The sequence below is a fragment of the Scylla paramamosain genome, chromosome 37 (assembly GCF_035594125.1).
Source record: "Scylla paramamosain isolate STU-SP2022 chromosome 37, ASM3559412v1, whole genome shotgun sequence".
Classification (NCBI taxonomy): Eukaryota; Metazoa; Arthropoda; class Malacostraca; order Decapoda; family Portunidae; genus Scylla; species Scylla paramamosain.
Genome location: NC_087187.1, coordinates 12320119 through 12344808, shown reverse-complemented (window position 1 = coordinate 12344808; position 24690 = coordinate 12320119). Strand labels below are relative to the sequence as shown.

Genomic DNA, 24690 nt, shown 5'->3' with positions numbered 1-24690 from the left:
TGTAAGGCTGGATTTATTCATCATCGTATTTTTGGGATGTTACGTTAAGGATCTCACAGAGCCAAATGTCCATCCCGAGAGAGCCGGTTCTTTCTCGAGTGAGAGGGCTGTACTTAATATAAAGAGAGGGATGATGGGAGACAGATTACTGAATCTCGGGGGACGTGTTCCGGCCGAACACAAGAACCTCAGATGAGGTCTAAAATGAAGAATATTAAAAAGAGAGAAAAGAGAAAGTGAGAGGTAAAAAAAAAAAAGGATAAGAGAGTAAGTAGAATGGATTATCAGACACCACACCACCCGCACTGAATTATATTTTCTGTTTTTTTGACGTGTTATAACTGATATGTTTGATATTTTTCATATAGTTATTTCTTTTGTACTATATATATATATATATATATATATATATATATATATATATATATATATATATATATATATATATATATATATATATATATATATATATATATATATATATATATATATATATATATATATATCATATGATATGTTTAGATTAGGGTATATTTTGTACTTGTGATTTTTCAAAACCCCAAGGGTACAGCCATACAATGGGACAAAATAGCAAATAGGAAGGGAAAATTGAAGAGAACACCATACAAATAATAACAATCTCGTGAAATGTATATATATATATATATATATATATATATATATATATATATATATATATATATATATATATATATATATATATATATATATATATATATATATATATATATATATATATATATATATATATTTATTTATTTATTTATTTATTTATGGTATAAAAGATGTCTTTAATATAAAAATTTATTTCTTGGTAACGTAGATAAAGCCTTGCATACAGTTTTGCAATCAATAAAGCCTTAGAACAAGAAAAAAAATAAATGAAATTGTTAACTACAAATCATTAAATTACCTGTTAATAAATGGAGATGAGGAAGGCAGGCGGAGTCATATTCCTTGGTTTACAAGGCAACTGTAAAATAACTATATACCCAGTTTCTGCTGGGCCTGTGACATGAAATAACCCAATCACAAAATATTTTAGATTAAGGGAAAATATGTCAGAACTGATAATATTATGTATTTTGAGAGAATTTCTTTCTTAATATTTAGATCCAAAAATTTGAATCCGGGAGTACGCGGGACCAGTAACAAAAATGGTCAAGAATAATTTCTGAATATGGAAGGGTGATAAACTATTAAGGATATTGCAATATTATGTGTTATAGTTAGGTGGAGGACTAGTTCCTGCGATGTGCGGTGGCAATTGTGTAAGACCTGGCGCGAGATTTCGGCGTCAAAGACTGACATCGTTGCCCACAGATACGTTCGTCAGGCCCCGAAACCCCCTTATCCCCATACTCCACGACGTGACAGCAAAATAAACCTAATATTTTCCAATGCCTCAAAAACTCCATCTATCATCTCCATGCAACCTTCCGGATAACTCTTCCTTGTTCTTCAATGACACTCAATTATCCACCTCTTCTACTTTGCACATCCTCGGTCTGCCCTTTACTAATAATCTAAACTGGGGATGTCACATCTCATCTCTAGCTAAAACAGCTTATATAATGTTAGGTGTTCTGAGTCGTCTCTGCTATTTTTTTTTTTTCATCTTCCCCCATGCTGCTAATACTGTGCAGGGTTTTTATTTGTCCATGTATGGAGTACTTTCCTCATATATGGGGAAGTTCCACGCATAGCACTCTTTCAGACAGGGTGGAACTCAATAGCATTTCGTCTTATCATCTCCTTTCTTCTAACTGACTGTCTTCAGCCTATCTCTCATCGCAGCAATGTTGCATCTTTTATTTTCTACCGCTATTTTCGCGCTAGCTGCTTTAATGATCTTGCTAAATGCATCCCTCCCCTCCTCCAGCGGCTTCGCTGCGCAATACTGTCCCATTTGACTTCACCTTGGATACTAGTACTCAAGTGGGCCTTTTCTTTCAAATTTTGATTGGTCTTGGCTAGTGGCCCTCTTACTTAAAAAAAAAATAAATAAATAAAAATAAAAAACTAAGTAAATAATAAAAATGATAATAATGATAATAATAATAATAATAATAATAATAATAATAATAATAATGATAATAATAATAAAAGTTTCATGGTCTAAAAAAATAAGAAAGAAAGAAAGACGGCATCGATGGACGAATTTATTATGTCATCTACATAAGTTTGTCTTACATTTGGCCCCCGTTTCTAAATGTATGGTCAGATTGTTTTTTTTTTTTTTCTGCCAGATCAGCGTTGGTTATTCAGTCAGTTATTCAGGTATTCATATACTTGCTTACATTGTATAGGTTAGGGCTTCTTTTCTCTATGCTCAGTCATATATATATATATATATATATATATATATATATATATATATATATATATATATATATATATATATATATATATATATATATATATATATATATATATATATATATATATATATATATATATATATATATATATATATATATATATATATATATAAAAGAAATTTTTCTCTGATTTTGTTTCTTAGATTTTGTCGTGTTTATTAAATTAGATAATGCAGGGTGAGTGACTTATGCACATACTTGCAATTTTGATAGTGCAAGAAGTATATACTTTTTACAAAGAAAGAGAAAGGGAAAACACTGCGAAGAAAAAAAATGAAAATGTAGGTGGTTATGTAAGAGGAATATGCACAAAAAATGCATAAAAGGAAATCAGACTTGATTAGATGTAGTTATCAGTCGTGTTTGCTTTTTTTTTTTATTCATCAACTCTTTTAGATCTTGCAGGGTGTCAGGCAATGCAACGTTGTTAGTCTCTGGCAGCAAGCACATGATGACAGCCACACTGATTCCTGAAATCATCATAACCATTGCTGCTCCCCACCAGACAGTCTGTACCTGTGTAATGAAGTAGTGAAAAGGAATAAAAACAAATAATTAATTAATTTAAAAAAAAATCAACATTTTTTCAATTAAATATTATAAAGAATATATATATATATATATATATATATATATATATATATATATATATATATATATATATATATATATATATATATATATATATATATATATTATATATATATTAGTGTTTTTCAAACGATTAAATATAACTTTTGGTAGTACATCACTCATTTTGATATTAATAAGGCTTTATTTTCAAGTTATAAAATTGCTTCTCAATGAGAGGTTTGTTAAGTTGGCGTTTAGGTCAAGTCAGATTATCCATGCATTTCTCTCTCTCTCTCTCTCTCTCTCTCTCTCTCTCTCTCTCTCTCTCTCTCTCTCTCTCTCTCTCTCTCTCTCTCTCTCTCTCTCTCTCTCTCTCTCTCTCTCTCTCTCTCTCTCTCTCTCTCTCTCTCTCTCTCTCTCGTAGAACACGCCCCTCAGGCATATCCGGACGTCCAAGATCTAGGTAGTTTATTCATTTATTTATTTTTATGTAAAGTCAGAGGTCAGTGATGGGGATCGCTGAACTCTTGGGTACGTCAAAAGTCACGAAGCAAATGCTAGTAAGAGCGATACGTAGGGCGGTAGATTTATTGTTAGTGTTCCTTGGAGAGCAACCCAGTCTTTATTGCAGTCTACCATACCTGTTTATTCATTTACTTACCAACTGGTATTTCAGAACAACTTCTGGAAGGCTAAGAGCATGTTGTGAAGTTATAAAACATAATTTGCATCTAATCTAATTTAATCATAATGTAGGGCTACTGATTTAATGTTAGTGATTTAAACATTATCCATTACTGTTATTTTTCTTTATTATTATTATTATCATTATTATTATTATTATTATTATTATTATTATTATTATTATTATTATTATTATTATTTTATTTATTTATTTATTTATTTATTTATTTTTTTTTTTTATCTAGGTATATATTAGTGTGTGTACCTTCGTTCCTTCCTCCGCGCCACCCTATAAGGAGTAACAGGGAGCATCACAGGGTAGCAGCACCTAGCATAGAACACACCCAGGTCTAGGCCCAAGACCAATGGAAGGAAAATAAGAAAAGGAAACTGAGGGGCGGCCAAGTCGGCTCCAAGCAGTGGTGGGGCCTTGTCAAGGACAGCCAAGGGGAGGTGGACAAGCCCACCATTCCTCCCCTCCTGAGGGAGGACGGCAGCACAGCCACTTCAACTCAGGAGAAGGTGAACCTGGTAGTCCGAAATTTCTCTCAAAAATTATCGTCCCTGACCCCTCCAGGTCTCTTTCCTTACTCTTTGTGCTGGCAGGGGTCAGGCTGGCTTCGTTCACAACGAACGAAGTAGAAGTGCGAGCTGCCCTCTCTGCACTAGAGGAGACGAAAGCTGTAGGACCTGACGGAATGAACTCCCGTATTCTGCAGCGATATTCTGAAGGGCTGGTTCGGCCTCTCACCAGGATATCCAAGGCTATCTTGCTGCACAACACTGTGCCACGATTATGGAAGGCCAGCCTCGTCATCCCTGTGCACAAGCAGGTCTGAGGCGGCAAACCCAGTCTCCATACTGTCTGCGGTGGGAATGTCCTGGAGGACATCTCTGCACAGCGCCTCACGAGAAATGAAGATCCTGAGGGTCACTTATGACAGTAAGCTGACCTTTAGGGCGCACAGTTTCAGGGCGCAGCTCGCTAGGACAGCGGCAGGAAAATTAGCCTCCCTCAGGAGGATCTCCTGACTCCTTGATAGCAGGGGCTGCCAAGTGCTGCACAAGGCCCAAGTCCGCTCCTTGCTGGAGTACTCTTGTTTTGCCTGGGGCGGTGCAGCCCTCTCGCATCTCGCTTTGCTTGACGAGGTCCAGCGAAGGGCGGAGAGAATCATCTGGGATGGCCAGCCTGACCAACGGACCAGTCCGTTGGTCAGGCCGGGGATGTGGCAAGCCTGACCATATTCTACAGTGTGACACAGGAGAGAGTGTTTCACTTGCAGCCACTCAGCTAGGTGCCTCGCCGAGTTTGCTTAAACACCAGGGCCGTAAATACAGCCGCAGCTGCCCTGGTCACACCACGCTCACACACGTCCCATCACCGAAGACAGTTCACACAAACGTACGTGAAGTAGTGGAACAATTTTCTAGCTTCAAATATGTGCCCGGACGACCTGAGTGTTGCCATGTGTGGGGCTCAGAAATATAAGGTGTTAACGCATGTTTGGTTTAGAGTGGAGTGACACAAGTGCTGGACATTTGACATTTGGTTAAGTTTTGAAGATCGTTGTTACTCACACTACCCCCTTTAACCTGTAAAATCTATCTCTTCCCTTGTAAATAATTATGTACTTTTGAATGTATTAATTAAAAAAAAAAGAAGAGAGATAGAGATGTGACGGTGAGAGTGGAGTGGCTTAGTGACGGATTAGGATGTAGAACAATCTGGAGATAAAATGAAGGGAAAAAGTGTGTGTTAGAGAGAGAGAGAGAGAGAGAGAGAGAGAGAGATATGGTTCCCTACATTTCCCCCTTCTCCTCTTCCTCTTCCTCCTCCTCCTCCAGTCGCCTGGCTGACGTCCTCCCGTGTGGACTTGCTCTGTGACCAGTGTTGCCACTCTAAAATTTCATAATTCCCCAGATTGATCCTCGAAAAATCCCAAGATTGGCCAAAATATCCCAAGGTTTACAATAAATGTCAATCAGTATTAAAAAAAATGAAATGAAGTGTAAAACTCATCTCGAATTTGATTAATTATAGCAGAAAGACACAAAAAGGATCTTCCTCACCACCAGGTGCCTCTGGATCATCAGGGTACAGACCTGCCACTTGTCCCTGCTACCTAGCTGCTTCTTTGTCGCTGTAGCGCCGGTGGCACTGCCCACTTTTAACATCTTCTATCAATGATGTTGAGGGCTCTCACTTATCGCATGCTCCATTTTTTCGTGCAATTGTTTGTTTGGCTAGAAGACGGTTTGCAACAATTGACACATGCAGTCTGTTTGTTCTCTTTTTGATTATGTTCAGTTGAGAGAAAATTCTGTCAACACATCCAGACGAATGGGGGAGGGCCAGGAGGCAGCACATGAACTTTGAAAGGAGGCTAAATTTTGGGTGGTTGTTGCCGTCTTTAACTGATGGCAGTTCAAGCCAAAAAGTAGTTGCAGAGTCACTCATGTTTTTCAGTGATTCCTTGAAATATAGCAAATCTTTTCATTCATCCTGCAGTCTAAGTCTTCCTCTTTCATTACTGTTGGAAAATTAACTGCCAATTTTGAAATAGAGCGTAAGCTTCTTTGAGGGGAAAGAGCCTCTTTGGGGTCAAGTACTCGTAACATGGGAAGAATACCGTCTTCATCAAAAATAAATCTTTTGCGCATTTGAGCACAGAGCTCCACAAGGAACTTCTGACAGTCACGACGAAACCTTTCTTCGTTTTCTCCCAGTGGTTCTTTAATGAACATGGACTCACACCTGCCACCAAGGTCAACATCATGAACTCTTTTGTGTACTGCAGTATTATGGACATCAATGTTCCTGAGCCTTTGTTCCTCAAGTACTTCTTCTTTCACAAACAATGCTAAAATGCTTCGATATTCATTAGATATTGTAGAGTACAGAGTTGAGAGCCGAAAGTACTGAGACTGGAATTCAGTATTCATTTTGTATACTTCGCTCAGAATATAATTGAGGAAGAGCAACATGTGTTTTGTACCCGGAGCGGTCATCGTTTTGTGTATATGAGCAGCTCCAGCAACTTTATCAGTTCTGGATTCCCCTTGAAAAAAAATAAATAAAACGTAAGGGCTCCCACTGCTCTAATATTCTCCGCACAAGGGCACCCCTCGACGGCCACCGTGTTTCTGCCAACCTGAGTATTTTATATTTTGGAGTCTGAGCAACATCTTGGATCATCTGGAAGATGTGCTGACGTTTGCTGCTGCGAGCAAAGTAACTGCAAAGGTCCTTGAGGAAAGATTTCAACCATGAAGGTAAACCTTCATAAAACCTTACCATCACTGCCAGGACTTGTGAAACTGATAGATTAATACATTCATCAATAATAAGAGAAAATTTGTTTTCTCTCTCTCTTCCCATGCAATCCCATCCTGTGATATGTAGGAAGCTTTAGTTTAGTTTTTTTTTTTTTTTTTTTTATATTCATGCCTTGAGCAACCTCACAGTCAGGGAACATTTTATTACATCCATCAAGTGATCTAATTGAACAAAGGAACATCATGTTTTGCAACATACAGTACCTATCTAGAAGCAGCTCTGCCTTTGCTACCTTATCTTGAAACTTTTCTGATTCTGTAGGCTTCTTGAAAAACTGTTGAATGTTGACATGCGTTTCATAGCTTCAAAACATTTCACATGCTTTGCAGAAGCCTTGTGCTTCAGCAGGGCAGACATATTGCAGTTTTTTAGCTTCCATTCACATACACCACATAGTACCCCATACTTGTCCAAAGGGTCTGGTTTTATCCAGTCCTTCAGTTCCGGGTCTTCTAGCCACTGACTGTTAAATGATTGTTAATACAACCCTTTGATTTTTTTTTTTTTCGAGGTGGAGTATTACCACTTCCACCAGGTTCTCTTGCCTACTCTAGCCGCTCATCGTTAACTTTAATTAAACAACGAGTCACACGACACACGCTTCCGCGCCTGTGGTAGAAGGAGGTAGTAGACACCTGCCGAAACGATAATTACTCCCAGTGAAGTCTAAAGCACTTTTTAGGGGATGCTGTGAACTTATCATTAAGCCAAGCTGTGACCTGAACGTTTCCCTTTGTGTCTCACAACACAAGGGGGCAGTCACAGCCTGCCCTCTAAAGGCAACTCTCTTCCTCCACACAAAACTACAAGCTCCTAATTAAACACACACATCCTTCACTCAAAAATTTTAAAAGCATCATGGCGACTCCTACACCAGTCTCTGAGTCCCCATCTGGGGAGGGGACCATAAAGGTAGGCGCACACTTGTTCGCATCGTACGGACGTCACGCATCGTACTCATCGGATTGTTTTTGGGGTCAGCGCACATTGGTCCGCATCGTACGGACGGCACGCATCGGACGGATCGGATTTTCTTGCGTACATTGTCGGCATTGGACCATTCACCACCCGCAGTTGTGAAGCTGAGCTCTCTCTGGAAGGACATACTCCATATTTTTCTAGTGTATAAAGTTGTGAAAATGTTGAACAGTGATAGTGAAGAGGAAGAAATTGTAGTGGTTAGCTGTTTGCTGGCACAAGAAGAAGAACAGAAAGTTAAAAAAAGGAAAACATGGATTCACAACATAAACAGGAAAAGGCTGGAATTTGGAGAATTTCATACATTGTTCCCTGATTTGATGGAAGATGATGTCAAGGTAGATAGGATAAAAATTTAGGAACATATCTAAAAACAGTCAGTGAGTTAATATAACATTATATATTATGTATAAGCAAAGCATAGCTATGCAAACAGAAAAAAATAAAATAAATACCGAAGAAGGTTTGCATCCGACCGCGACGGCGCTCTGGCTGCAACTAACGATGGGGTCGCACATTTGCCGGCAAATGCCGTAGAGGCCATCCGCATCGCTCGTACGCATCGGATTGAATGCTCTTTCGGGGATCCTCGTCGGTATTGCCGATGTCCGATGCGTACGACGTGGTCAAATGCGCGCAGACCCATTTGAAATAATGTAAAGAATACTAAAATCCGATGCGTACGATGCGTGCCGTCCGTACGATGCGAACAAGTGTGCGCCTACCTTAAATGTCCCCAGGTCGGACTACCTTTCTGTCGACGACCCTAAGTGTCTTGACACTCCCCTCAACTTTTTCTTCATTAACTTCTGCAACATTCGCGGTCTAAAATCTAATTTTCAATCTGTAGAACACCACCTCTCCTCTTCTAAACCTCATCTTCTTTTCCTCACTGAAACTCAGGTGTCTGAAGCAATTAACAGTAGACCCTTTTCTGTTCCCTCCTACTTTCTCTATCCTCATTTTCGATCCAAAGCTGGATGCTGCCTTTATGTGCGCAATGACTTAACCTGCTCTTGTGACGACGCTCTTGAATCTTCCGAGTTTTCCACCATCTGGCCACGACTACAGAATCACTCTCAAACTAAATTTATCTATGCTGTATACCTCTCACCTAACTCCTCTAACTATAAGAAATTCTTTGACTACTTAACTTCCAAAGTGGAGCACATTCTGACCCTCTTCCCTTTTGCAAAGATCTCCATTCTTGGAGACTTCAATGTTCACTACCAGCTTTGGCTTTCCTCTCCCTTCACTGACCATCCTGGTGAACTAGCCTTTGCTATCCTCCACGACCTAGAGCAATTGGTGCAACACCCTACTCGTATTCCTGACCGTCTTGGAGATACGCCCAACATTTTTGACCTTATCCTGACCTCTAATCCTTCTGCTTATGCTGTCGCCGTTTCTTCTCTGTTGGGCTCCTCCGATCACAATCTCATATCTGTATCTTGTCCTATCGCTCCAATCCCTCCTCAGGATCCCCTAAGCGAGGGTGCCTCTGGCGTTTTGCCTCTGCTAGTTGGAGGGACCTAAGGAGGTATTTTGCTGATTTTCATTGGAATGACTACTGCTTCCATGTCATAGACCCATCTTTGTGTGCTGAGCGCATAACACCAGAATCACCAGAACCTCATGCACTTTATATTTCTGCCAGGAACCATGCCAAGTCTGTTCTCCAACTAGCCAAAAACTCCTTAATTAACAGAAAGTGTCAAAACCTTTCAAGATCTAACTCCCCTCGTGACTTCTGGCATCTAGCCAAAAATATCTCCAATAACTTTGCCTCTTCTTCTTTCCCTCCTCTGTTTCAACCAGATGGCACCACTGCTATCACATATATTTCTAAAGCTGAACTCTTCGCTCAAACCTTTGCTAAAAACACTACCTTGGACGATTCTGGGCTTGTTCTTCCCTCTACTCCACCCTCTGACTACTTCTTGCCAACTATCAAAATTCTTTGCAATGATGTTTTCCATGCCTTCGCTGGCCTAAACCCTGGGAAGGCTTATGGACCTAATGGGGTCCCTCTTATTGTTCTCCGAAACTGTGCCTCTGTGCTTGCACCTTGCCTAGTCAAACTCTTTCAGCTCTGTCTGTCAACATCTACCTTTCCTTCTTGCTGGAAGTTTGCCTACATTCAACCTGTTCCAAAAAAGGTTAACAGTTCTAATCTCTCAAACTACCATTCTATTGCTTTAATTTCCTGTCTATCTAAAGTTTTTAAATCTATCCTCAACAGGAAGATTCTTAAACATCTATCACTTCACAACCTTCTATCTGATCGCCAGTATGGATTCTGTCAAGGCCGCTTTACTGGTGATCTTTTGGCTTCCCTTACTAAGTCTTGGTCATCCTCTTTTAGAGATTTTGGTGAAACTTTTGCTGTTGCCTTGGACATATCGAAAGCTTTTGATAGAGTCTGGCACAATGCTTTGACTTCCAAACTACCTTCCTTCGGCTTTTGTCCTTCTCTTTGTAACTTCATCTCAAGTTTCCTTTCTGACCGTTCTATTGCTGTTGTGGTAGACGGTCACTGTTCTTCTAAATCTATTAACAGTGGTGTTCCTCAGGGTTTTGTCCTGTCATCCACTTTCTTCTTATTATTCATTAATGATCTTCTAAACCAAACTTCTTGTCCTATCCACTCCTGCGCTGATGATACCACTCTGCACTTCTCCACGTCTTTTCATAGACGTCCAACTCTTCAGGAGGTAAACATATCACGCAAGGAAGCCACAGAACGCTTGACTTCTGATCTTTCTAAAATTTCTGATTGGGGCAGAGCAAACTTGGTATTGTCCAATGCCTCAAAAACTCAATTCCTCCATCTATCAACTCGACACAACCTTCCAAACAACTATCCACTCTTCTTCAATGACACTCAACTGTCCCCCTCTTCTACACTGAACATCCTCGGTGTGTCCTTTACTTATAATCTGAACTGGAAACTTCACATCTCATCTCTAGCTAAAACAGCTTCTATGAAGTTAGGTGTTCTGAGACGTCTCCACCAGTTTTTCTCATACCCCCAGCTGCACAAGGGCCTTATCTGTCCATGTATGGAGTATGCTTCACATGTCTGGGGGAGTTCCACTCATACTGCTCTTCTAGACAGGGTGGAATCAAAAGCTTTTCGTCTCATCAACTCCTCTTCTCTAACTGTCTTCAGCCTCTCTCTCACTGCCGCAGTGTTGCATCTCTAGCTGTCTTCTACTGCTATTTTCATGCCAACTGCTCTTCTGATCTTATTAACTGCATGCCTCCCCTCCTTCCGCGGCCTCGCTCCACAAGACTTTCTTCTTTCTCTCACCCTTATTCTGTCCACCTCTCTAACGCAAGAGTTAACCAGTATTCTCAATCATTCATCCCTTTCTCTGGTAAACTCTGGAACTCCCTGCCTGCTTCTGTATTTCCACCTTCCTATGACTTGAAATCCTTCAAGAGGGAGGTTTCAAGACACTTATTCATCAATTTTTGACCACTGCCTTGACCACTGCTTTGACTGCTTTTTATGGGACTGGCATCTCAGTAGGGATTTTTTTTTATTGGATTTTTGTTGCCCTTGGCCAGTGTCCTTCCTACATCAAAAAAGAAAAAAAGAAAAAAAAAGGATTGAGACTGGCTCTGCCCCTGTCCATTGGCTTACAGTACATGTTCAGTCTACACCTTACCACCTCCCCCCACCATCCTCTCCTCTCAAACTTGTCGGCGCTGGTTCAGTCTATACCCTCACCCCACCACCTTCTCCTTTCAAACTTGAGTTTTCCACTTCCAAACTTATTTTCCACTTCGATTGTGATAGTTAAAAAGCAGTAAAATATTTCGTCAAATTGAATAAAAAATAACTAAAAAAAATAGTAGGGATTTCGAAAATCACAAGATGTGTAGCCCTTCGAAGTAAAATTCTCAAGATCCCAAGATGACATCCAAAACCCCAAGATCTTGGGAAAAATCGCAGAGTGGCAACTCTGTCTGTGACCTCTGTTCTGGCCTGTGTGTACGTGGACTTGTGCTTACCACCGTATTGGCTAAGTGTTGTCGTTAATTTTTTTTTTTTCTGTACTTTTGAAACCTACTTCCGCTCTCTAGATATCTAGAGTCACTTATAGAAGAGACAACCTTACACACATCCACCAGTGCTACACATATCCGTTACAGGAACCGCTAACCAGATAGGTTTATCTGTTTTTCCTTCATGTTCGTCTGTTACTAATAATTACTTGTTTCTTAATCCGTTTTATTTTTCAGTATTGTTTTTCGCCTCAGTTTTCTAGTAAGTCGCCTTACATGCGTGTCTAGCCATAAGTTTTTCAACCCTCACCACTACTTTCTCGTTTCTGATTAGAAATTCCCAGAATAGCATCGCCCAGCTGACCTAGGAACCCGTGACCTGACTTAACCCTTAATCCTGCAGCCCACTCGACCCTTTTTCTACCTCCGTTAATCACTTAATTGCTCGCGTATTTCAGATCAGTTCACAGTTTTTCAGTGTCTTTGTTTTTGTATCGTTTTGTTTTGGTTTTCATAATGCCAAAGGCTACCCGTTACACGTGTTCTAGCTGTGGAAATGCCTTCGTTCTTGAGTTGTTTCTTGAGCAAAATTCTCAACTCTGTTCTCTATTTTGCAACTCACAGGCAAATGCATTGGCTGAAGTCAAGGAACCGAAAGATGAAGTGACACGTCTGAAAGACGAACTACATGAGGTCAGGAAATTAGTGTAGGTTGGTAAGGGTGTCAAAGTCACTAATGTAAATCAGGAAGAGAGCAGGGTAGATGATTCAGCAGATACAAATGACGGCTTTCAGACTGTTAGAAATGATAGAAATACAATTGTCGGCACGAATGACCACCGTGACACTGCAACTGACATTGTAAATAAATATCGGGACATGATGAAGGAATTTGCTGATAGGAGACGCAAGGTAGCAGTGTGTGGCATCATTCCCCGATATGATGATTGGACCTGCCATGTTTAAGAAAATGTCAGTTGTAAATCGACAGGTAGAGGCGCTCACTAGGCAGGAAGGAATGTATTTCTTTGATTTGTGGCACCACTTCTGTTCGGGCAGAACCTTGTATGTTCGTGATGGCTTACATCTTATCTGTGTGGGGAAGGCGAGGTTAGGTAGAGTTTAAGGTGAGTGTTTAGCTGACATACCTCGCCCCCAAAAGATAGGACAAGGGAGCACAGCTAAGGAGGACACAGATAGCGTAGCCAGTGACGAGGTAGTTGCTAATGTAATTGACAACGACCATACAGCTCCCGAAACAGAGGAACTATCCAACGTAGATAGGCAGGAAGAGACGGGAGAACCGTCATCGGTGCCAGTGACAAACGCGCAAGAAACACAAGAGGAGGATTTTCACTAAGCGAATCGCGTATCGGACCAGCTAAAAAGCATCTGAAAACCTTGAAAGGCCTAACTTTATTTTATACGAAAGCTGGAAACATAATAAAAAAAAAAAAGAGATTAACTCATAGCTTATGCAAGGTCAGAAAATCCTGATATTATTAGTATCACCGAGACATGGCTAAACATCTATGACAAACACTTAATCTCCGAAGCTAATATTCCTGGCTACAATATGTTCCCTAATTGTAGAGTAAATAAAAGAGGAGGTGGAGTAATAATGTATATAAGAAATAGCATAAGTGCTATTGAAATCAACAAAGAAAACAGAACAGCCTATGAATTGGTATATGTAAAACTGAAAGTAAATAAAAAACACATAATAGTCCCAACTATCTATCGACCTCCTAAAATGACGCCTGATAATGACGAAATGTTATATAACGAACTAGAAACAATACTGAAAACAAAGACGTCCATGATATGTGGAGATATTAACCTACCACATATTAAGTGGATCCAGACTACTCAAAATTTTGAAAAAGCTATACTTGTCTCAGTTTGTAAGAGAACCCACACTAGACAATAACATCTTAGACATCGTCTTAGCTTCTGACACCGACTTGTAAAGTGGGTGAGGTCTTAGCAAACAGCGATCATAAAATTATACGACGTAGTATTAATTGTGAGGTAAATATGAAGGAAAATGCGCTTTTAGTTCCAAACTATAATAAAGGTAACATACCAGGGCTTAAATTTGAATTACAAAGAATATATTGTCAAATAGTCTTTGCAAATAAAGAGAGAACAGATGTGCTCAGCTTTCACTGACATTCTTCTCGAAACAGAAAGTAAATGGATTCCTCAAGTAAGAAAACGGATCAATAGCACAAAAAATCATCAATGGATGACGAACACTATAAAACACATCATCGCCAGGAAAAAGAGCCTACATGCTACTAAATATAAACAAACTAAATCTGATAACGATTACAGGCGTTATATTACAACCAAACGATGATGTGAGAAAAAGATAAGGAAGTCGAAACGCAAACTTAAAATATGCATATCAAGACAAGCGAACAACAAATCCTTAAAAGTTTTTTCAATACATTCGTAATAAAAAACTGTCAAAGAAAAAATTGGGTCCATAAAAGATAATAATAACGTTAGCGACTGCAATGGTATGGCAACAATTCTAAATAACTTTTTTCACAGCGTGTTTATTACAGAAGACCTTTCGACCTTGCCAACTACGATCAATATGTTTAGAGGGTCCGAAAACGAAAAGCTAATAATAGGTGAAATAAGCGAAGACGATATAGCCAAATACCTGCATAACCTTGACCCCAATAAAAACACAGGTGCTAATAGATTATCAACCAGACTATTAAGAGAATATCAAGAAAAACTTATGTTACCTCTGAAATTGCTCTTCAATAGATCGTTGCAGGAAGGAATTGTACCGACTCACTGGAAATGCGCAAATATCACACCGATTTTCAAGAAAGGTAACAAAAGCGAAGGTGGAAACTACAGACTTATCAGTCTCACCTCGGTAGTTGTGAAAATCTTAGAAAAAATGCAAAATCACTTCCTTCCTTGACAACCAGAAACTGATATTAGACACTCAGGATGGATTCCGTAACAATAGATCATGTTTAACTAATCTCTTAGAATTTTTAATTACATATTCTCTAATTATGATGAACGAGCTCCATCTGACATAATTTATCTAGACTTCAGGAAAGCGTTTGATACTGTACCACACAAACGTCTCCTAATTAATCTGAAAGCTCACGGAATGGAGAGCAGTTGCGTGGTTGGATTGAAAGTTAGCTAACCAATAGAAAACAACAAGTAGTTATAAATGGAGAAGCTTCCGACTGGCTTCAAATTACGATTGATGTCCCCCAGGCTTCAGTTTTGGGTATTTATTTATTTTTTTTTTATGTATATAAATGACTTAGACATTGTATCAAGAATATCCAAATTCGCCGACGACACTAAACTAGGTAGTAAAGTACTTACAAGAGACGATTGTGATGTCATCCAGCAAGATTTAGATAACCTTAGTAGCTGGAGCGACAAATGGCTTTTAAATTTTAATGGAAATAAATGCAAAGTAATGCACATCGGTCATAACAATGTGAAATGTAATTATAAATTACATGGACAAAACTTAATCAAAGTTATTGAAAAGAAGAACCTGGGGGTATTAGTAACAAATGACTTGAAATGTGCAACGCAGTGTTCGGCCGCGAGTCGTAAAGCAAACAGTCTTGGGATTTTTTTTCCGTAATTTTGATTGTAAAACACCTGAAGCCATAACGCGTCTATGTACGTCATTAGTGAGACCGCATTTGGAATATGCGGTTTAGTTCTGGTTTCCGTGCTATCAAAAAGACATTAAGAAATTGGAGAGCGTGCTAAGATGAGCAACTAAACTAGTCCCAGGAATACGTGGTTTGTCTTATGATGAACGTCTAAAAAGATTATATATGTTTTCCCTTAGAGATCGTCGCATCCAAGGTGACCTCATCGAAACGTTCAAAATACTTAAGAATATAATATATTCTTAAGTATTTTGAACGTTTCGAAAAGCGAAAGCTCAAAGAGATTTTTGTAATCTATCTTATATATTATATAAGATAGATTACAAAAATCTCTTTGAGCTTTCGCAACCAGTAACAAGAAATAACGGCTTGAAACTTAAAGGACAGCGATGTAATACTGATTTCCGAAGAAACTTTTTTCCTTCTTTCAGCGATAGCAGTAGTTACACTAGTTCTCTTCTTTTTTCCCATCTTTCCTATATAAATTTCCCTGATTGTTCTTCTCAGCAGTCGGGGTGAACTTTTCGTTTTATTTCTTGCCGGGTAACGCTGGAGGAAGTGGTGGGTGGGGAGGAGCTTCTCCTGTTCTATCCTTGCCTCCTACTAAGTATATAGCTTATTATAGTTGTAGTATAGTGAACGAGTGACCTCGTCATAGGTCACAAGTCCTCCTGTCACTCGTCTTTCCTATGTATTCCTATGTATTCCTCCTCCTCCTCTCCCTCTTCCTCTTCGTAAATATACATATCAAACGCTGTAAATAGTTAAATTGGTATATCCATGGGCCCCGTCCGTCTATATATTAATACTCTTATACCTTCGTTAATTCCTAAGTGTGTCACGCCTGAGTATCATATGTACACATTTTGACTAAGTTCTCTACACCTCCTCCTTCCTTCCTTTCTTTCTACATATCCTTTTCCTCCTTCTCCTTCTCCTCCTCCTCCTCTTCAACTGAATGACTCACTCAATCATTAACTGACTGCCTTATTCACTGACTCACTGACTGATTGACTCACTGACCCACTCACTCACTAAATGGCTGATTCACTGACCGACCCCCTCAGTCACTGATTGGAGTTTTGGTTGTGGTGGTGGTGGTTCCGTGAGGTGAGGTTAGGTTAGGTAAGGTTAGGTTAAGTGACTCAAAGTTACCTAACCTCACCAAACCTCATGTAACTCACCTAACTTCACCTCAACTATCCTAACATAAGCTCACCTCACTTAACCAAACGTAACCTCACTTCACCTAATTTCACCTAACCTAATAGGCTACTTGGCCACTCGTAATTTAAGTCTGAGCTGGGAGAAGCAGTAAATCGAGAAATAGGGAGGAGCGGTGTAGGGAGGAGTGAATAAATAATTCAAAACGCACGGTAAGGAAAGGGGAAGAATGTGTGGGGCTAGAAGGGGAAGAAGGAAGAGGCTTAGATTAAAGAGTAAAGATGGGGGCATTATTTATGGATTATCGCTGTTACAGGGAGTAAAAAGTAAAGATATAGGTTATAACTTATTGGTGGTCAGTAATATTAGTAACACGTTTACTTAAATTTAACCACGACGTGCTTCTTTCTTTTATATTGGCGTCTGTTGAGGGTGGCTAGGAGCGATCACACTTCAGGCTGGGAGGCGAGGAGCCAGCATCTTTGCCTAACTTATAGCTTCTCTTTGTTGTAAGCTGCCTGGAGACGCAAATTGCATAAACGTACCTTTTTCTTAAACGCTTATAAAACGTAGTAAGAAAGTTCCCGTAAAGACACTTGCACACACACACACACACACACACACACACACACACACACACGCACACACACACACACACACACACACACACAATATGGTAGCAGCAGGAGCAGGAGCAACAGCAGCGCGGACTTTGTTTCGTTACTGTTTTTTTTTTTTTTGTGTGTGTCTTTAGGGTTTAACACAGTCCTGTGATTTAGTGTTTGTCTTGTCGGATGCAGCAGCGGCGGGACCTTTTTCCTTCCTCGCGGCCAGACGACGAGGACTGGCTTTTTCCTTCTCCATGCTCCTTATTTTTTTTTAAGAAGCATAAGAAGCATCTCTCTCTCTCTCTCTCTCTCTCTCTCTCTCTCTCTCTCTCTCTCTCTCTCTCTCTCTCTCTCTCTCTCTCTCTCTCAGTGACGTGCAGCAGTGCGGGTGTCGAAAGCAGAGCAAATGGCCAAATGTACGGCGACGGGCTAGTGTTTGCATGCGCCGCGTGGGGCGTGCAGTTTGTATGTAAAAGAGGAAAGCATGTGGTCGGGCGGGGACAAGGAGGAGGAGGAGTAGGAGCAAGAGCAGGAGGAGAGGGAGGAGGAGGAGGCGTAGCGTAGCGTGGTCTGGATGGCGTGCAGGATTATGTGACGCTGAGAGGCAGCTTCCCTATACTGTAAGCTTCTATTAGAGTGAGCCACGTGATGGGGTGCGCTCTCAGGGTGATTGCTTGTATTCTATGTAGCCTGGCGGGGCTGTGGCACTCCCTGCAGGTTATTGGCTCAGGAGGGTGAGGTAATGTCAGATGTTAGTGTGGTACTCTGCTGTGGGTGATGAGTTGTGTTTGTAATGATACAGCGCCTAAAGTTTGTTAGCGATGTAGGTTGTAGAGCATAAATACAGTGACATCATCACCACTATAGTCTCTCCCTTTATGCTGCAACGGAATGATGTAGTTGTGGTGATGTAGTCTGGGATAATGATGTACACTAGAAATTTTTTTTTTTTTTATCCCAGTAATATGAACAGTTCCATTCTCGTGAAAGGTTTCGTATTCCTCCATTATTTTCTTTATCTTCAGCATTTCCACCTTATGTTCACTTAACAAGTGTGTTCCATGTGTGTCAGTAGGTGAAAAAAAAAAACGTACCATTTTATACTCCTTCATATCTTGATTTATACATTTTTTTTTCAACTATGTGTACTTTAGCGTCTAATTATAGACCTGTCAGCTTAACTTCAGTTGTAAGTAAAATGTTAGAGTTAATAATAGCGAGGAACATTAGGGAACATTTAGACGAACATAACTTGATAAATCAGTCACAGCATGGCTTCACGAAGGGGAAGTCTTGCCTGACAAATTTGTTAAGTTTTTACAGTAAGGTGTACGAGGCAGTAGATAATGGTGATAGTTATGATATCTTATATATGGACTTTAGTAAAGCATTTAACAAGGTACCCCATCAAAGGCTCCTGAGAAAGGTTGGGGCACACGGGATAGATGGGAAGGTGTTAAGCTGGATAGGGTCATGGCTTAGTGACAGGCGACAGAGAGTGGTAATAAACGGCTCGAAATCCGAGCCGGGTCATGTAATTAGTGGGGTGCCACAGGGATCAGTATTAGGACCATTGTAATTTCGAATATATATCAATGACTTGGATATTGGAATTAGTAGTGATGTTGGTAAATTTGCGGATGACACAAAGATAGGTAAATTAATTAGGTCAGAATCAGATGCCATCGCCGTGCAGGCAGATTTAGATAGAATGAATGAATGGACGGATAGATGGCAAATGCAATTTAGTATCAATAAATGCAAAATGCTTAGCGTAGGTAGAGGAAACCCACACAATAGGTACACATTAAACAACCAAACTCTGGTAGGTACAGGGTACGAGAAAGATTTAAGAGTTATAGTTAACTCTGAACTCCGTTCAGGGAAACAATGCATAGAAGCCAGAAACAGGGCAAATAGGGTACTAGGATTCATTTTTAGGAGTGTTAAAAGTAGAAGGCCGGAAGTAATATTAAAGTTATACTTGGCACTGGTCAGACCTCATCTAGACTACGCTGTGCAGTTCTAGTCCCCATATTACAGGAAAGATATAGGTCTATTAGAATCAATACAGAGGAGAATGACTAAAAGGATACAGGGAATGAGGAGTATTCCTTACGAGGCGAGGTTGAAGCTGTTAAATTTACATTCTTTAGAGAGACGTAGATTAAGAGGGGACCTGATAGAAGTCTTTAAGTTGTATAAGGATTATAACAAGGGGGATGTAGGCAAAATTCTTAGGATTAGCAACCAGGGTAGAACAAGAAATAACGGGTACAAGCTTGAAAAAATTTAGGTTTAGGAACTCAACTAACCTAACCATCTACACATTTTGACAAAGTCCTCTACACCTCATTCCTTCCTTTTACTTCTACACTTCCTCCTGCTCCTTTTACGTCTTCTCCTCCTTGTCCATCTTCTCTTTCTCCTCCTTCTCCTCCTCCTCCTCCTCCTCCTCCTCCTCCTCCTCCTAGGTCAAGTCACTTCGTGAAGACAGCAAGGTCTGTTGTGGCCTGTGTATCTTTGTAACTCTATGTAACTCTTCCTTCTCTTCCTCCTCCTCCTCCTCCTCCTCCTCCGAAGTATACATATCAAACGTTGTAATAGTAAAATCATCATACCGTGGTATATCCACTGATCCGCTAGTTATTGTTATTATTATTATTATTATTATTATTATTATTATTATTATTATTATTATTATTATTATTATTATTATTATTATCATTATTATTACTATTATTATTATTATTATTATTATTATTATTATTATTATTATTATTATTATTATTATTATTATTATTGCTATTGTTGTTGCTGTTGTTGTTTTGTTGTTCTTGCTCTTGTTGTTACTATTATATTTCGTGCATAGTAGTAATAACAAAAATAATACTGAAAACATTACGCAATGTCCTTAGAGAAACTATTCACGTCATCAAGTAATAACTATACACATTCATCAATGCATTTTGATATGTATACTTGAATAAATTGTCATTACATTTTAAGAAGACATTTGTTGATGTCATGATTTAGTCCATTTGAAAGAAAGCTGAGACCCAATGAGATTACCAAAGAACTGTCCCTTACCAGGGGGTCGATCACCAAAGGCGCCAGCGTGGAACCAACGGTGCCCACGCTATTGGCAATGCCGATTCCTCGTGACCGTATCGTTGTCGGAAAGATTTCATTGACGTAAAGATACATCGTCTATGGAGAGAACACCCATTTGGTGATTGAAAGAGATTGCACATAACATATAACTCCGTTACATGAAAACATCATGCATAATACAGTACCTACGTCATAACCCTTAATATACTTGTGATACAAATATGTTGAAATTGTATGTACTATTTGCATTGTGTTCGTAACAACTAGTAGGTATCACTTACGCAGCGGCTGATACTTACTTGATAACAGGCGCTCATAATAAATACTGTAGTCATCGCCATGAGCCACTGCAGCCACATTCGATCTGTATCACATGTGAAGGAAAGACAAAACTTAGATTCCGAAAGTGAAGTGACTCTATAACGAGAATCTGATATAACTGACTTCTATATGGTTTGACTGCAGGAACCAAAACATGCATTTTACATTAGATATATTGAACGCAAAATTCTCTCTCTCTCTCTCTCTCTCTCTCTCTCTCTCTCTCTCTCTCTCTCTCTCTCTCTCTCTCTCTCTCTCTCTCTCTCTCTCTCTCTCTCTCTCTCTCTCTCTCTCTCTCTGTGTGTGTGTGTGTGTGTGTGCATATATATATATATATATATATATATATATATATATATATATATATATATATATATATATATATATATATATATATATATATATATATATATATATATATATATATATATATATTTATTTATTTATTTATTTATTTATTTATTTATTTATTTATAATGAATACCCACCTTCAGGTAAAAACAGGTTAGCCACAAACAGAACGCCGCATATGAAGTGGCCACAACCCAGCACCAGCCGGCGCCCTATCCTCTGCGTCACGGGCATCACGAGCAGCATCGCCATCATTTCCGTAACGCCTACCAGGCCTACGTACAAGTCAGGCCTGGCATTGGATATGATAGGTAATGATGGCAAAATAAACATACATAAGGAGCAAACGAGACATTACTGCTTGTTAAAGGCTGCTGCCTATTTTAGAAGAAAAAAAAAACGCACAAGAGCAAATAATGGTACGAAAAATGTATGGTCATTTGATTCCCAGTAAAAAAAAATATATATATATATATATATATATATATATATATATATATATATATATATATATATATATATATATATATATATATATATATATATATATATATATATATATATATATATATATATATATATATATATATATATATATATATATATATATATATATATATATATATATATATATATATATATATATATATATATATATATATATATATATATATAATAAAAAATAATTAAACTTTTTTTTCACCTTTCTTGAAACATTTCCATCTGCGTAAAATGAAAAAAAAAAACAGAGTTTACTATAGATGAAAAGTAAAACAAATGTAGGAGTATAAATATTGGTAAAAATTTGCATTATTGAGCTGGACAGAATAAAGATGAGAGCGAATAGAAAGTCTTGTGTATCAAAGACGTGGGAAGAGTGAAAGAAATACAATTAACAATCTCAAAATGCCAGCAACCAAAATAATGGAAATAAATAAAAAACCGAAGGAAACGCATCATTGCGGTAAAATGAAAAAAAATTAAGCTGATCACTTCAGGAAGCGTGATGATGTGGCGAAAATGGCAGAAATTACACAAAACTTCATGGGGGCCGTTTTAATAAGTGACGAGATAATATTAGTGAAAATATTGAGTAAGTGGTATGAAAGAGTTATCTAGAAAATTATTGTTAATAGATCGCCTACCATTGCAACAAAAAAAAAAAAAAAATATGGTGGGATGCGTTGGCCACCCCACTTTCCAATCTCCTACATGGTTGCAGCTTCTCCTAGGACCTGACGCCGTCCGGCCGACCACGTGGATAGTAAGATCAACCCTCGTCTCCTCACACTTTGTCTACAGCTGTGCTCTGACCGCATGGGCTCCTAGTGAAGTCATGGCCCTTTAACCTACTGGCCGTGTGGGCTAGTAGTGAGGTCACAAAACTCCTGGACATGAAGTGACTCACCGCCAGCAGCCAGTCTCTCACTGGTTACAACCAGTCTCGTCCACCCAGCCCTTAGGGGTGCACGTACAGGCCCTGGCAGCACACTTAATTATTATTTTTGTACAGTTTTATTTATATTAATATACTACAGCTGCGTTACCACTGTTTTTTCCAGGCACCACCACCTCTACACAACCAAGTACTAGAAAGCTTACTAGTACAAAATGGTCACAGCAGTGGGATATAGGATTTTCCGTGTCCGATTTTCCAGTCTCTATGACCACGCGGCCTGCCTGCTCGCCACCACCACTTCAACTTCATCGCGTCTGGGTTAACTGTTACGCTACTACATGTCTACAGTGCCCTTAGCTGCTTCAGAGCCTGTCAAACCTTCTTCTGCCTGCCTGCCCATTAACCTGTTCTCGTACGACTTCAAGTCGTCACCGACGCAAATGCTACTACATGCTACGGTGCCTTCTTCAGCTGCTTCAAGGCCTCTGTCAAGCCTTCTTCTGCCTTCCTGCCCATCAGCCTGATCTGATGGGCCTTCAAAATTCAAAGATTGTGATGCCCAAAGCTGAAGCAGAACATTAACATCTTCAAGATTTGATATTTCAGGAAAATGTAGTACTCTGGAAGTCATATGTACTGGAATGGCTTCCAGTACATATCTGCCACGGCCCACACTCGACGAAGATTATATCGCTACCATGTATGTTATTAGTGCAGCGTTATAATGTTTGCAATTCAGTGTTATTTTGCAATTTATTTGGCATAGAAACGCCATGTTCTCTTGTTTTAGATAACCAGTGATGTTCTAGTATTTTCCCTTGACCTGTGATTCGCAGTGCTGACAGTCAGTATGCGTTTTGTGATTGGTCACCGTGTTATCTTCTGACGTCACTGCCATGTGAGCGTTGTGATTCGCTAGTGCGTACTCACTGTTCTGACCTCATTGTTCTTTAAGCCTTGGGATTGACTAGAGTGCATCCATCATGTGTTTTAGACAGATAGGCACATCTACGAGTATATAATGTGAACTGCTTGTGACCCAGTGTGTTTCCATCACCCCATATGTTTTATAGGCATTAGGCATGCCGAGCGATGTGGCGGGACGCCTCGCCCACCCAACATTCCAATCTCCTACATGGTTGCGCCTTCCTGTGGGACCTGACGCCAGGCCCTGACCCCGGGCAGCCGACCACGTGGATAGAGAGAGAGAGATCAACCATCGTTTCTTCACCTTTCGTCTACAGCTGTGCTATGACCGCATGGGCTCCTAGTGAGATCACAAGCCCCTTACCCTGTTGCCAGTGTGGGCTCATAATAAGGCCACGAGCCACCGGCTGTGACCTGATTCGCCGCCAACGCCCAATCTTTCCCCGGTCACAACCATTCTCGTCCACCCAGGCCTTGAGGGTGGACGTACAGCTCCTAGTAGCACAATTATTATTTTCGTACAGTTTTATCTATATTAATATGCTGCAGCATCGTCACCATTGTGTTTTCCTGGCACCACCACTACTAGACAAACATGTACTAGAAAGCTTACTTGTACAAGAAAGGTTAAAAAAAAAAAAAAGACAAATGTGCAGAGCGAAAATTGAAAGAGGGAGTATGAAAGAAATTCAGAAAATGTAGATTTATGTCAGACCTTATCAAGAGCTTTCGATGACAACAGCAAAGTTTTCACTAAAACTTTAAGAGAGGCTGACAGATTAAAAATAATAAAAAAAAAAAAAGCTAATAGACCCTTCTTTTCGGAATCCATATTGACTGTTTAATAGGAGTATAAAGACTCAAAAACTTTATAATGGCAGAAAGTGAAAGGCAGAAGCTGATAATGTAAAAAAAAATCAAAGTGGTCACCTGTCTTAAGAAACAGGTTACATGTTGGGAAACTAGGGTATACGTAACAAGGAAAGGCGGATGTTGACAGATAGGTAGAGAAGTAAGGCACGAGCACCAAAGGGCAGCCATGAAGATCAGAGAGGGCAGGATAAGCTTCAATGAATAATAAAGAAAGCATGTATAGTGGACAAGAATAGTATCCTCACTGGTTTTATCACAAAGCAGAAGC

General features: G+C 39.4%; 1 protein-coding gene across 1 annotated transcript in view; it reads right to left on the bottom strand.

Moving 5' to 3' along the window:
• Positions 1 to 2718: 2718 nt before the first annotated feature.
• Positions 2719 to 24690, bottom strand: part of LOC135091196 (solute carrier family 22 member 3-like) — a 101603-nt gene continuing 79631 nt past the window's right edge. The window contains exons 10-13 of the mRNA XM_063988641.1: positions 21361 to 21515; positions 20851 to 20915; positions 20528 to 20647; positions 2719 to 2918 (exon numbers count right to left, since the gene is read on the bottom strand). Of these exons, the coding sequence (XP_063844711.1) occupies positions 2733 to 2918; positions 20528 to 20647; positions 20851 to 20915; positions 21361 to 21515 (526 nt within the window). The 3' untranslated portion in view covers positions 2719 to 2732. The remainder of the gene's footprint in view (positions 2919 to 20527; positions 20648 to 20850; positions 20916 to 21360; positions 21516 to 24690) is intronic.